The 14,402-nt window shown below is 37.1% G+C and overlaps 1 protein-coding gene and 2 gene segments (V, D, J or C); all 3 read left to right on the top strand.

Annotated features, from left to right (window-relative positions):
• The first annotated feature begins 303 nt into the window (after positions 1 to 303).
• The window catches only part of LOC146081229 (immunoglobulin heavy constant gamma 2-like), a 170,518-nt gene continuing 156,419 nt past the window's right edge, over positions 304 to 14,402 (top strand). Inside the window, exon 1 of the C gene segment in view lies at positions 304 to 352.
• Positions 734 to 14,402, top strand: part of LOC146081239 (Ig heavy chain C region, secreted form-like) — a 198,084-nt gene continuing 184,415 nt past the window's right edge. Inside the window, exon 1 of the C gene segment in view lies at positions 734 to 781.
• LOC146081217 (uncharacterized) overlaps positions 907 to 14,402 on the top strand; it is a 67,016-nt gene continuing 53,520 nt past the window's right edge. The window contains exon 1 of the mRNA XM_083189318.1: positions 907 to 1,178. Coding sequence (XP_083045444.1) covers positions 1,121 to 1,178 — 58 coding nt within the window. The 5' untranslated portion in view covers positions 907 to 1,120. The remainder of the gene's footprint in view (positions 1,179 to 14,402) is intronic.

Below are 14,402 nucleotides of genomic sequence, written 5' to 3'. Positions count from 1 at the left end.
AGCTGCACAAAGATTTTTTTCACTCAATTTTTCCTTAGGGAGCATGGCAACGCCTCCTGTAATTAGGCCATGCCCCCAAAATTTGACCAGGGCCCTACAGACCTCTCAGCAGCATTGAGCATGAGCCCATACTGCATTCTTCTGTTTATGTTTTTTATGTTTTTATTGATAGACTAATATGTAACATTATTATTGTGCTAATAAAAAAATCAGTAAAGAAATCAGGGGGAGGAAGGGGGTGAGTAAATACAAACTATTGGGTTCTTGTCTGAAGAAACTAGCTACATTTACACTGTGTACTATGCTTACTTCGATATTTGGGGAAAAGGGACTACAGTCGCTGTAACATCAGGTAAGTTTTAATATTCATCTTGCTTGTCTTGTTTTGGTTTTATAATTTACCTGTATTTATTTAGTATTTAAATATAAAAATCAATGCGGAGAGTTATAATTTAATTATTTATTAGAAGCTGGTAAAAATTATATTAAAACGATATACAGATATGTTAAGACCATTGTCTATATAAAAAAATAGATTGGTTTACATAAATAGCAGTTGCAGCAGTAATATCAGCACATGTGTTTGTCCTGGCACTGCATCTATCTAGATGAACATAGTGAGGCAAGAATACAAGTTACCCTTGCCTTGAGTTGGTGAATCGCTGATATTATTGTACAGTAAGTGTCACACTAGAGTAATATGTAAGTCTTAGACTGGGTCTGTGTCACTGTGACTACTTCGACATATGGGGACAAGGGACCCTGGTCACCGTCACCACAGGTAACAAATTTTACTTTCTCTCTCATACAGTATCTTATTCATTTTGGTGACATGTATTTGATTTTGTTTTTTATCCACTTGAAATGTAAATTTTTGTACTGTTTTCTTTATACCGGTGGTTTTGTCTTTTCGAAAGAAATTAATAATGTGATCAGAAAAGGAGATTAAACCCTCCTGTTACTGGTAGACTACATGCATTATTATGTACTCTTGGTTTAGTAACAGATAAATAATTGTTTCACTTTGGAAGTCTTGTGGCACACTGTAAGTCACTTTGATTAGGGTGATCTAGACTTTTGCCAGTGACATTGTGTATAGAATCAGTGCAGGACTTTCCTAATGTGTTACTATGCTCTCGATATCTGGGGACAAGGGACAATGGTCGCAGTAAGTTCAGGTACGTAAATCAGACTCATCTGTAATTAAAATGATTTTACCCTTATTATTGTATCATAAAAATAACAATTACAAGAAACTAGAGAAACACATTTAAATAATAACAAATGATTGCTTGGATTCGATGTTACAACTATATTAAATACCGCAGATAACAGATTTCAGGTAAGGTAATATTTTCTATTTATTAATAATATTATTTCTGTAATCTGTTCTAATAAATATGACTTCATATATATGGTATTTTTAAAGGAAATTTAGGTATATAAGACATTTGCGAATGTCACTAAATGTGTTTAAAAGTTTCATATAAAATGACTATAATTATTATTTTAGATACAATTATTTAATAAGTTTTCTTAGAATGGGCATAGTTGACGATCAGCCTCACACCTACATGTAGACATTTGTATACTAAACACAAGGAAAAAAGGTGACAATAACATCATATAGTGCATACAGTATCTTTCTATTAAATAATATATATTCTAAAAAATGGATGTCTGATTTTAAAATGACCAAGATGTTTTTGTTGGAGGATAAGGTTCATTTCATTTTTTGATACAAAATAATAGTTTAAACTGTATTTTAATCTGTTAAGCAATCAGTTTATAAATATAATAATATTTCAGTATAAAAAATGACAATTACAGTTGTTGTGATGATGTTAATAATAATAATAAGAAGAAGAAGAAGAAGAAGAAAAATGTATGATTATTATTAATAATATTATTATTAACAATAATAATAAAATTAAATAGTTTTCAGTGCCAAAATGACAATTATAACATTTATAATGTACATTAATAATCATTAAAAATAGATACCATTAGCAATTATTATTACAAGAAAAAATAATGAATGAATAAGACAAATATTGAATCCGAACTATTATAATGTTATAATGTAATTATTTTACATATAATATCTATATCTATATATACTGAATGTGTTAAATTGTAATTCACACTTAAGGCATATTAATCTTTTTTAATCGACCTTGGAATAGTAATTTCAATTTATGTAATAGCATGAATATTATTGTAGTTTCAAAAGTAATAATAATTATTATTGAGGATAATTCTTTTTCTAAGTTTGTTTGTCCATCGTTGTTCTATCTGGGGCTTTCTGTTTCATAAGAGAAGTGAAACCATCAGATGCAACAGGGCGGTGATAACTGAAACCACCAGATGTGCTCTAATCGAGACTTTGGTATCTAAAATTAGACATGAAAGTCACACTCTGGTGATTCCATGTTCACAGATGTGAAAAGTAATTAAAAAAAGTTAGACCAAAAGTTATTTCTAGCTTCTATTCACCTAGCCAAACATTTTTTATTATATAAATATGTATAAATACATTTATATTAATATTAATTTAAATTAATACATAGTTGCTATTTTGATCTGTTATTCAAATTTAATTGAAACTATTAGTTTTAAACACAATTTTTACGGCAGTGACATAAAAATAACTAAAAAAAAAATTATGTAGCAGGATAAATTATATTAAGCTTAATTACAATTATTCAACATAAATCTTGAGATAGAGTAAACGTTTGCTTACTTATTAAAATTCTATTGTTTTAAAACATGACTGTACCGCAGTCAGAACTTGATTTTGAACACGAAATGCATTTAATTGTATTACTCCTTAATTTAACTATGAATAACTATATATATATATATATATATATATATATATATATATATAATTATATATGTATGGGCATGTGTGTGTGTGTGTATATATATATATATAAAACAAAGCTACTATTGTATAACAAAATAATATACACTTCTTATTTATAGCACTGTGGATATATATACATACATACTACTATATATATATATATATATATATATATATATATATATGTGTGTGTTTATATATATATATATATATATATATATACATATAAACATTTATATATATATATATATCTAGATCTATCTGTATATATATATATATATATATATATATATATATATATATTATATACATTGATTATATATATATATATATATATTTATTTATTCATACTCATACACACACACACACACACACACACTCAGTATACATACTACATATTGTATATATTTGCTAATTGGCTTCCCTGAGAACTCACTTCAGTGCCACAGATTTTGCAAGGATCCGGGAATAGGTAAGGGATTTTATACAATTGTTTTTAGTTTGCTTTGACATTAATATAAGGAAGTAACAATGATTGGATATACATGGATAGTGTGTATTACAGTGGAACATATGTTACTATTTCTTAATGTTTAAGTTACGTGTGTTTATGGATCAATATGTTGATATTTCATACTGTGTACTTTCCGGAAGCATTACATTTATTTGTTTTATTTTATAGATACTATTTGCACTGTTATTAGTCTAGTCAGTACCAATGTTTTAAATGTACTTCATTGGATGTACATTGTTATTGATTGATTATAATTGATTGATTGTAATGTTGTAATTTATGTTGGTATTTAGCCCTGCATTCATTGTGGAATTATGCTATCTGCCATGTGCTGTAGCTCTGCATAACTAATACCACTGTTGTGTAGTTGTCACATCGGGCAAATATATTGTTAAGGAAGGGATTAATTGATATAAATATAGGAAAGCAGAGCCTTCTTATTTGTAGGGCCCATTTTAATCAGAAGGGGTGCTTTATAGAGGTCCAACTTGGGATGCATAGCAGTCTAGTAATTATGCATAGCAGCCTAGTAAATAACGCATAGCAGCCTAGTAATTAATGTACAGTACAGTGTGGGGGAGAGCTGGATGAACAGGTATTGTGGGGCTTTGCGGACAGGTGAGCATGTATTGTACAGCCCAGCCAAAAGAGAAGTAGGTGCTGTACAATTTATCAGTAAATGAAACAGGCACTGTGCAGCTCAGCAGAAAGCAAGGCATGTTCCCATAGCTAAGCAGGAACCAGGTCCGGTATACTGTAGCTGAGCAATATGGTATGCAGGTCAGCTGAATGGGGTGCATATATTGCATAAAACAGCAGAAAGTACATATGGTTTTGAATAGCTTTGTGGAATGTCGGGTGGTGTATTCTGCCATCCTGACCACCTGCCATCTATATGTATCCCAATCTGCATAGCTCAGCCATAATCCTGCTAGCCTAGCACTAGGAACAGCTCAGTATTAACCTAAGGAGGTACTGTGCAGCTCAGCAGAAAGCAGGTCAGGTACTGTGCTGCTCAGCAATAGGTTAAGATGTACTGTACAGCTCAGCAGAAGGTAGGCCAGATGCTGTAGAGCTCAGTAGAAAGCAATTCATAATATAGAACCCTGCGGGATGCATCGTCTGCATAGCCCAGCAGAAATTGGGTCAGCTACCATAAATCTCAGCAATAAGTGAAGCAGGTATTATACAGTTCTGCAGGAAGCACTGCAGGTGCTGTATAGTTCAGCAAACAAGACATTGCATAGCTGAGCATAATTCCAGGTGTATACTGTAATGCATGGCTCAGCATTAATTGGGCTGTGTACAGCTTAGCATTAGGCAAAAAGCTGATCATACTGTAGAGCTCAGCAGAAAGAAGGTCAGGTACTACATAGCTCAGCAGCATGTGAAGTGGGTACTATATAGTTCAGCAGTATGTGATATGAGTACTGTATAGCTCAGCAGAAATCTGGTCAGGACAGGTACTGTATAGCTCAGCAATAAATGAAGCTGGTACTGTACAGCTTAGCAGAAAGTGGCCAGGTACTGTAGAGCTCAGTAGAAACCAATTAATACTATAGTGCCCAGCAAGATGTAGGTCAGGTAGTGCATAGCCCAGCAGAAATCAGGTCAGGTACTGTATATATCAGCAATAATAAGTAAAGCAGGCATTATACAGTTCTGCAGAAAGCTCTGTAGGTGCTGCATAGCCCAGCAGAATTGTGCTAGGTGCTGTACAGCACAGCAATAAGTGTAGCAGGTACTATACAGCTCAGCAATAAGCAGTGCATGTACTGCATAGCCCAGCATACAACACATTGCATAGCTCAGTGGAATGGCAGGTATATACTGTAATGCATGGCTCAGCAGTAATTGGGCTGTGTACAGATTAGCATTAAGCAAAAAGCTGATCATACTGTAGAGCTCAGCAGAAAGAAGGTCAGGTACTACATAGCTCAGCAGCATGTGTAGTGGGTACTGTATAGCTCAGCAGAAATCTGGTCAGGACAGGTACTGTACAGCTCAGCAATAAGTGAAGCTGGTACTGTACAGCTTAGCAGAAAGTGGGCCAGGTACTGTAGAGCTCAGTAGAAACCAATTCATACTATAGAGCCCAGCAGGATGCAGGTCAGGTACTGCATAGCCCAGCAGAAATCAGGCCAGGTACTGTACATCTCTGCAATAATAAGTAAAGCAGGCATTACACAGTTCTGCAGGAAGCTCTGTAGGTGCAGCATAGTCCAGCAGAATTGTGCTAGGTGCTGTACAGCACAGCAATAACTGTAGCAGGTACCATACAGCTCAGCAATACACAGTGCATGTACTGCATAGCCCAGCATACAACACATTGCATAGCTCAGTGAAATGGCAGGTATATACTGTAATGCATGGCTCAGCAGTAATTGGGCTGTGTACAGCTTAGCATTAAGCAAAAAGCTGATCATACTTCAGAGCTCAGCAGAAAGAAGGTCATGTACTACATAGCTCAGCAGCATGTGTAGTGGGTACTGTAGAGCTCAGCAGAAATCTGGTCAGGACAGGTACTGTACAGCTCAGCAATAAGTGAAGCTGGTACTGTACAGCTTAGCAGAAAGTGGGCCAGGTACTGTAGAGCTCAGTAGAAACCAATTCATACTATAGAACCCAGCAGGATGCAGGTCAGGTACTGCATAGCCCAGCAGAAATCAGGCCAGGTACTGTACATCTCAGCAATAATAAGTAAAGCAGGCATTACACAGTTCTGCAATAAGCTCTGTAGGTGCAGCATAGTCCAGCAGAATTGTGCTAGGTGCTGTACAGCACAGCAATAAGTGTAGCAGGTACCATACAGCTCTGCAATACACAGTGCATGTACTGCATAGCCTAGCATACAACACATTGCATAGCTCAGTGGAATGGCAGGTATATACTGTAATGCATGGCTCAGCAGTAATTGGGCTGTGTACAGTTCAGTATTAAGCAAAAAGCGGGTCATACTGTAGAGCTCAGAAAAAAGGTTGGGTACTACATGGTTTAGCAGAATAAAGCGGGTACTGTAGCTCAGCAGAAATCTGGTCAGGTACTGTACAGCTCAGCAAAAAGTGAAGCAGGTACTAGGGATCAGCAGAAAGTGGACCAGGTGCTGTGGAGCTCAGCAGAAAGAAGGTCAGGTACTGCATAGCTTAGCAGTATGTTAAGAGTGTACTTTATAGCTCAGCAGAAAGAAGGTCAGGTACTGCATAGCTCAGCAGTATGTGAAGCGGGTACTGTATAGCTCATAAATCTGGTCAGGTACTGTACAACTCAGCAATAAGTGAAGCTGTGCTAGGTGCTGTGGAGCTCAGCAGAAATAAGGTCAGGTAATGCATAGCTCAGCAGTATGTTCTCATGTATAGCTCAGCAGAAATCTGGTCAGGTACTGTACATCTCAGCAATACGTGAAGCTGGTAATGTAGGGCTCAGCAGAAAGTGGACCAGGTGCTGTGGAGCTCAGCAGAAAGAAGGTCAGGCACTGCATAGTTTAGCAGTATGTATTCGGGTATAGCTCAGCATAAATCTGGTCAGCTCAGCAATAAGTGAAGCGTGTACTGTAGGGCTCAACAGAAAGCGGGCCAGGTGCTGCGGAGCTCAGCAAAAAGGTCAGGTACTGCATAGCTTAGCAGTATATATTCTGGTATAGCTCAGCATAAATCTGGTCAGGTACTGTACAGCTTAGCAATAAGTTAAGTGTGTACTGTACCGCTCAACAGAAAGTGGTCCAGGTGCTGTGGAGCTCAGCAGGTACTGCATAGCTTAGCAGTATGTGCTCAGGTATAGCTCAGCATAAATCTGGTCAGGTTAGTACAGTTTAGCAATAAGTGAAGCAGGTACTGTATAGCTCAGCAAAAAGCAGTTCATACTGTAAAAGCTCAGCAGAATGCAGATTAGGTACTGCATAACGCAGCAGAAATTGGGTCAGGTACTGTACAGTTTAGCAATACATTAAGCAGGTATTATACAGTTCTGCAGTAAGCGCTGTGCGTACTGCTTTTAGATCAGAAACTTTGCAATTCAGTAAGTGAAGCCATTACTGTTCAGCTTGGCAGAAAGTCATGTATTGTATACTGTATTAGCAGAAAGCGGTTCATGCACTGTATGGCTATGCATAAAACTGGCTAAACACAGCATAACTCAACACATTTAGTACATATTATGTGAGACATTTTGTAGTGTTAATCAGAAAATGGGGAAAGTACTATAGAGCTTAACAGAAAGAGGTGAGGTACTGTACAGCTTAGCAGAGAGCAGTTCAGAATTACGCAGCTCTGTAAAAATTGGTTCAGGCACTGTATAGCTCAACCAAAATGGCTCAGAAAATAAGTCAGGAACTGCACAGGGGGGCCGGATGGCCTCCCAACAGAGATCTGATAATAGCGCAGATTAAAGCTGTATAGATCAGGGCAGTGTATTGTTCGGCAAAGTGTGGTACTTGGGTATTGTCATTTTAATGGCTTATCTACTTGCACTCAGCTAGAACTCTACTGGTAACATTTGTAGACATGATATTGGCACATATACACAAAGAGGGGTGAAGTGACTGATTAATAGCACTAGGACATGGATTGGTGCTGTTTATTATAATGAGTACAGTAAGGTGCACAATCTGACACACATACCTTGCAGAATTTCCTGATGTACTGGTGGCTTTGCAGGCTACGTGTGGCATATAGACAATACAGTGAAGCGGTTGTTTAGGATGTATAATATGACTTTTCTTGTTGGGAAACACTAGATGAATTACTGAGTTCATTTTATGCTTACCACAAATGGGGGCAGAATATATTTACAGTGTATCGATTTAATAAGGTGAAATATACCAAGGAGCAGATGAGCTAGATATGGATAGATTCTGCTATTTAGGCTATATCCAGGTAAAATATACAGGGAGCCTATACTCCACCCCAATCTACAGTATAAATGCTTTATAGCGTAGGTAAGCTAGTGCTAGTTCTATATACAGTGTGTATTACAGTATGTCAGTGCAGACATGGCACCTGGCACCTGTAGGACATGGCTTCTGTGAATTATGCAACCCAGCAGGATCTGTGCTGTTTGCTTTATATTTTCTGTCTGTATTATCTCTGGTAATCACATGCAGAGGTGCCATGCATACTGGCTGTTTAAGGGACAGGCAGTATAGAACGTGTACTTGGGCAGAAGGCAAGTCTATAGAAATGTATAATTATTGAACGATGTTTATACAAAAAAGTTGAAAAACAAAATAATTATTTCTAACCATGTACAGTATATATCATTCACTCCAAATACTAATGCACTTTATCCTCATACTGTATTTCTCTGCTTATGTGGGTATTTGTGAAGTTGGAAGCTTTGGATATAGGGCTTCTTTATGATTATGTGTATATTATAGATTTAAGATACTTAACACAACAGGAGCGGATCATGTTGTAAAAAAAATATATATCATAATATAATATGATTTGAAAAATAAATAAAAGATGGAAAATTAGAGATAACTGGGCTACATTCTGACTGCCCACAAAATTCTGTCTCCAGATCACAAAATGGCCTTGGTTTTGTCAATAGAAATCATTTCCACCAGCCTGCAGGCAACCAGATCTTTCACAATGTGGCCTTATGGTGTGCTGACAAATTTGGTATTCAGCAGTTTGAAGCCAGCTTAACAGGCTTCATAGCGAGAACACTATTAAGACTTGCAAAGAAAACCTACAATACCAGACAGGCAGAGGCATTTTAAGAGAGGAGGAGGCCCGTGTGCAGCCTTTTCCTTTCGGGCTCTAGAGGGCTCAGACTCTACTGCGCATATGCAGCGCTCCGAAAAAATGGCCACCACAGCTCATGTTTCAGCAGTTCTGGCAGCGCTGCCTTTATCATGCAATTTTGGAGGGGTGAGTATTAAAAATGGGTGCGGTGTGGGCCCCCTGGGACTCAGGGGCCTGTGTGCACTGCGCACATTGCACCCATTATTGATACACCACTGTATTCAGTTTAGTCTGCACAATGGATTGTTCCTCATAAATCCTGTTATTTTCCAGAGTCTTCAGATAGGGGAACAAAAATATAGATACATTACACTAAAACATTAATCACAAGTTGGTTTATTACATTTTGTATAATAGTGAGGAGTTACAGGGTTAGACAATATGTGGGAATGCAGCAGCTGTGTAACTACACTCCCCAGCATCCTATAAGACAGTGGTTCTCAACCTCGGTCCTCAGAAACCCCCAACTGTTCACGTTTTCCTGCAGGTGCACAGGTGCACTCATTATTCAAAGACACGTTTTAAAAGATCCACGGGTGGGGCTAATCACTTCACTTGTGATTCTGTGTGGAGACCTGGAAAACATGAACTGTTGGGGGGTGTTGAGAACCACTGCTCTAGGACATGCATTCTCAACCTTGGTCCACAAAGCACACTTTGTAAATGTACTAAAGCTTCTAAAAATGAAGAGAGGTGATATTACCATAGCAACCAAAGAGGATCTTTCTATAATTTCTCTATTGCATCCTAGAAAATGATAGACAGAATCTGATTGGTTGATATGGGCAATATCACCTCTTTTAATTTTTAGAATATTTAGTAAACTTGCCCCCAGCAGTCCAGGATTCAGTGATATCCATGTTTCAGCACAGATGGTTAAATAATAATAACTGAGGAACTAATTACGTCACCAGTGCTCAAACATGGATGTCACTACAACATCCATGTTTGGGAATGCATGCCACAGGGAATGCTGGGAGGTGCAGTTCCATAGCAGTTGGAGAGCCACATGTTACCTAACCCTGGAGTATTCTATGATGTAAGTGAATATGCTAAGAAGTACAGCCAAACAGAAGCTATAGATCCGCAGGTTACTTATTTCCAAGATCTGAAAGCTTATTGAGTTGCAATGCATTTAAGCCACGATGGACTGAGGCTGAGGTGTACACACTGTGTGATTGGTAACATATGTGTGCAGAAAATGTATGTGTAATATGGGATACGGCAACATGTATGTTAGCCCATAAACTTGTTATGTAAATATTAGATGGAAAACTGCTGATACAGAGACACAACAGCAGTTTAGCTGAAAAATAAATGTATCAACATTGATTTGTTTAGCTTGTATATTTGTATTGGTGGACAGAACCTCTCACTTCGTGCAGTGCTAATGGCCCCAAATATTATAACTACAGTGAAAAATGACTTTTAAGATGATATGGATGTATATGGTTAATGATCCCTACTGCTAACTGAATGCTTATCCTTAGTGGAACTACAACGATGACAATTTTGATATATGGTACACACCAACTTCAAAACTGATCCCCCTAAAACTGACATTTACTGTGCTCAAAGCTTCTTTTTCCAGCTTTCTCAAAACTCCATCTTCTAACCATAGTACTCATCCCTTCACCTTTTGCTTGTATTCTCAGCTGAACAGTCGCCCCCGTCTCTCTTTCCACTTCTTTCTTGCGGCACGTCTCAGGAGTCCACCATCACCATAGGTTGTTTGGCCAAAGATTTCCTCCCAGACTCTATTAGCTTCAGCTGGACAGATAAGTCTAATAACAGCTTTACCAACGGCTTTAAGACATATAAATCCGTGCTGCAAACCAGTGGCACCTACGCAGCAAGCTCCCAAATAACTGTGACATCTAACAATGGAAACAAGGCTGATCAATTTTACTGCATGGCCAAAACTGCTGTAAACACCAAGAGTTTGAAAATTGCGCCAAGAGGTTCAGGTAAGAATCTCACATTTCTATTGAATTGTAATTTTAAAATATAGAATTACTGTATTGATACAGTATGTTGCTCATACAAAACAAATCTCCAGACAGAATGCCTTCTATTTTAATCTGATTACATATATATATATAGACTTTGGCCTGGCTTTAAGCATTGTATTCTTTTGCACATCGATAACATTGGGGCAGCTGTATTAAGCCCAGAGAAGAGATAAAATGGAAGACGATAACAAACCAGCCAATCAGCTCCTGTCATGTTACAGGCTGGGGTTTAAAATGACAGTTAGCAGCTGGTTGGCTGGTGTGTTATCGCCTTCGATTTGATCTCTTCTCCAGACTTAATAAATCTTCCCCACTATGATATTAGTAGATTATACTTTCTAACACATCGGGTGTACTCCTTCCTCCCAATATAAGAACCCTCCACCACTGGAGTACAGTACAGTACTGTACAATACAGAACTGTGCAATACAGTACTGATGCTAGAAACAAACAAGCTGCTATGCCAATAGCATGCCAAGGCAACATATACAACAATAACTTCCTGGTATCCCTATAATTAAAACTGCCAATTATGTTGATTTGTTTAATTACTATTTAGTAGAAATACTAATTTCCCTTTGGCCAAATTTATAGGAGAACTTTCAATAAATTAAAATAGCACAATGTATTCAGTATGCTTTCTTGTATGCTCTAATGACATTCTATATACATAGCTGTATGAGCCTATAAATATGTATTTCTTTCAGCTGTAGATCATAGCCCAAGGAAGCCAACAGTGACCATGCACCCTCCCCTGAAATATGACTTGGAGAAGAATGGAGAAGGCACAATTATGTGTGTTGCTGGGGAATTTTATCCATCATCTATTAAAGTGTCCTGGCTGAGGAACCATAAAGTGGCCTCTCTCCATACCATGACAGAAGAAGTCTCTCCAGATGGTAGTGGAAATTTTACCATAAGGTCATTTATCACAGTACCTAAAAAAGATTGGAATGAAGATGCAGTGATCACATGTGTGGTGGAACATTCTGACTCTGGTTTTTTCGAAATGAGAAATTTGAGCAAATCTCAAGTTTGCGGTGAGTTCTGCAAATTCCATCTAACACATTCAAAATATTGTCTACATACACAAATTATACCTTTAATTTCTGTTTCAGCATTTCTAATGATGTCAGAATATTGGCAGTGAAACTGTAATGGTTTAGCACTAAAATAATAGTCATGAAGGATATTGTTTTCACTAATGGGCAAGCACTAATCGTCAATCCTGTAAGTAACTTTCTTTTCTTTTTTTTCTTCAGATGCAATAGTCCAGCCTGACAGCATCCAAGTGATTGTTATTCCTCCATCTTTTGAGACAATGTTCCTTACAAAAACTGCTCCACTCACCTGTTTAATTACAAACATGGGAAATTCAGATGGATTAGATGTTTCTTGGTCTGAACAAGACTCGGAGACAAAACTAAAGACCGAGATTGAAAAGCCAGTGTACCAGCATAATGGTACATATTCTGCTAAGGGTGTCACTACTGTGTGTGTGGATGACTGGCTTAATAAAGCATTTACCTGCAGAGTGACGCACCCTGAACTAGCTGGTATCAGCAAGGTCTCTCTTTATAAAGAAAATGGTAAGTATTTTTGTCCTTTAAAGTTCCTTTGTCCTGTTGATGTGCAACTTTAACATGAGCAATCTGTAAAAGCCAGTTCAGCCTCCACATATATTTTTATGGACTTATTTTCATAGGTCACTGTGAAGGTTGAACAAGCTGTTTTAGCAGAGATTGCAGTCTTATGCCGACAACTTCCACATGACTTAACAAGTCAGTACACTGACAAACGTGGAAGATATAGTTCAGAAACAGTTTTTAAGGTTACAAACTATGGACAAAGTTTTCTACAAAACCTCAATGCAAGGACATAGTTTTCTACAAAACCTCAATGCAAGTCACAACAGATGCATGGTTAACCTACTTGGCACAAAGATCATTATCCATAGTGAATTTTCAGATTGTTCTGTACAATGTTATTCTACTGTGTGTTGTTCTATAATAATGCTCAGAGGCTCATTTCTAGCAATTCTTTAATGTTCTTCCTATTTGCTTCTAGGACAAGCACCCAGAACTCCCACAGTGTTAGTTTTCCCACCACACCAAGATGAAATTAACATGGGAGAATCCCTCACCATGTTATGCCTGTTGAAAGGGTTCTATCCAAAGGATATATTTGTCAGGTGGCTGATTGGAGATAAAATGGTTGAAGCAAATGTTATCAATACCGAACCTATTTTAGAAACCAATAATTCTGGAGAGATCACCTATTTTATGTACAGCAAGTTGACTATATTAAATGGTGCAGATTGGAACTCTGGTAAATCTTTTACCTGTGTGGCTGGCCACGAATCACTACCTTTACAGGCCACCCAAAGAAGCATTGACAAAAATTCTGGTAAACCAACATCCGTGAATGTGTCTCTCATTATGTCTGATTCCTGCTAACAATCCTTAGAAAAAGACCTGATAGCACTGCCTCTTGTTCTTACCTACGTGATGTGTGGAATGAGATGGAGGAGGAAGGAGAAGTGTCATCGTGCTGTTTGTTGGTCTGCTTTTTGTACATTAATTTCAATGAATCCTGTCTGCATTTTGAAAAGTAGAAATAAAAAAAAAATCAATTTATAAAATGCTTGTCTTTGTGTATGGAATGTGTGCAGCTGTCATTCTTGTGTGACTGAGGGCAGACTTTACAACTATTTGCATTTGATTAATTCTTCCCATAACCTCCCCAGGATTCCATGTCCTATTCTTGTACAAGTGGTGTAACCACCCCCAGCCCCTTCACCCCCATGGTCTCATTTAACAGTGAATGACAAGTATATATATATATATATATATATATATATATATATATATATATATATATATAAGCATGGTATGGCCGGGTCTCCAACCTACTTGTAATGGAAAACGCTGCCTCAAAACAAACAAAGCATGTAGTGGCACTCCCCGGACTTCAAATAAAAGACACCAGGCCTTTTAAATTGTCAATTTAAAAGGCCTGGTGTCTTTTCTTTGAAGTCCGGGGAGTGCCACTACATTCTTTGTTTATATATATATATATATATATATATATATATATATATATATATATATATATATATATATATATATATAAATATGCAAACAATTTTATAGATGATAGTAAACTCTTTCATTGACATACATAATTATAAGGAGATAAATAGATGTTTACCAAGATTGAACCTATCAATATAAAAACTAGCCCCATTTAAAAACTAATAAGA

This window comes from Crinia signifera, chromosome 1, assembly GCF_055691185.1.
Source record: "Crinia signifera chromosome 1, ASM5569118v1, whole genome shotgun sequence".
NCBI lineage: Eukaryota > Metazoa > Chordata > Amphibia > Anura > Myobatrachidae > Crinia > Crinia signifera.
The sequence above is the reverse complement of the archived record's forward strand: the minus strand, read 5'-3'. Positions and strand labels throughout refer to the sequence as shown.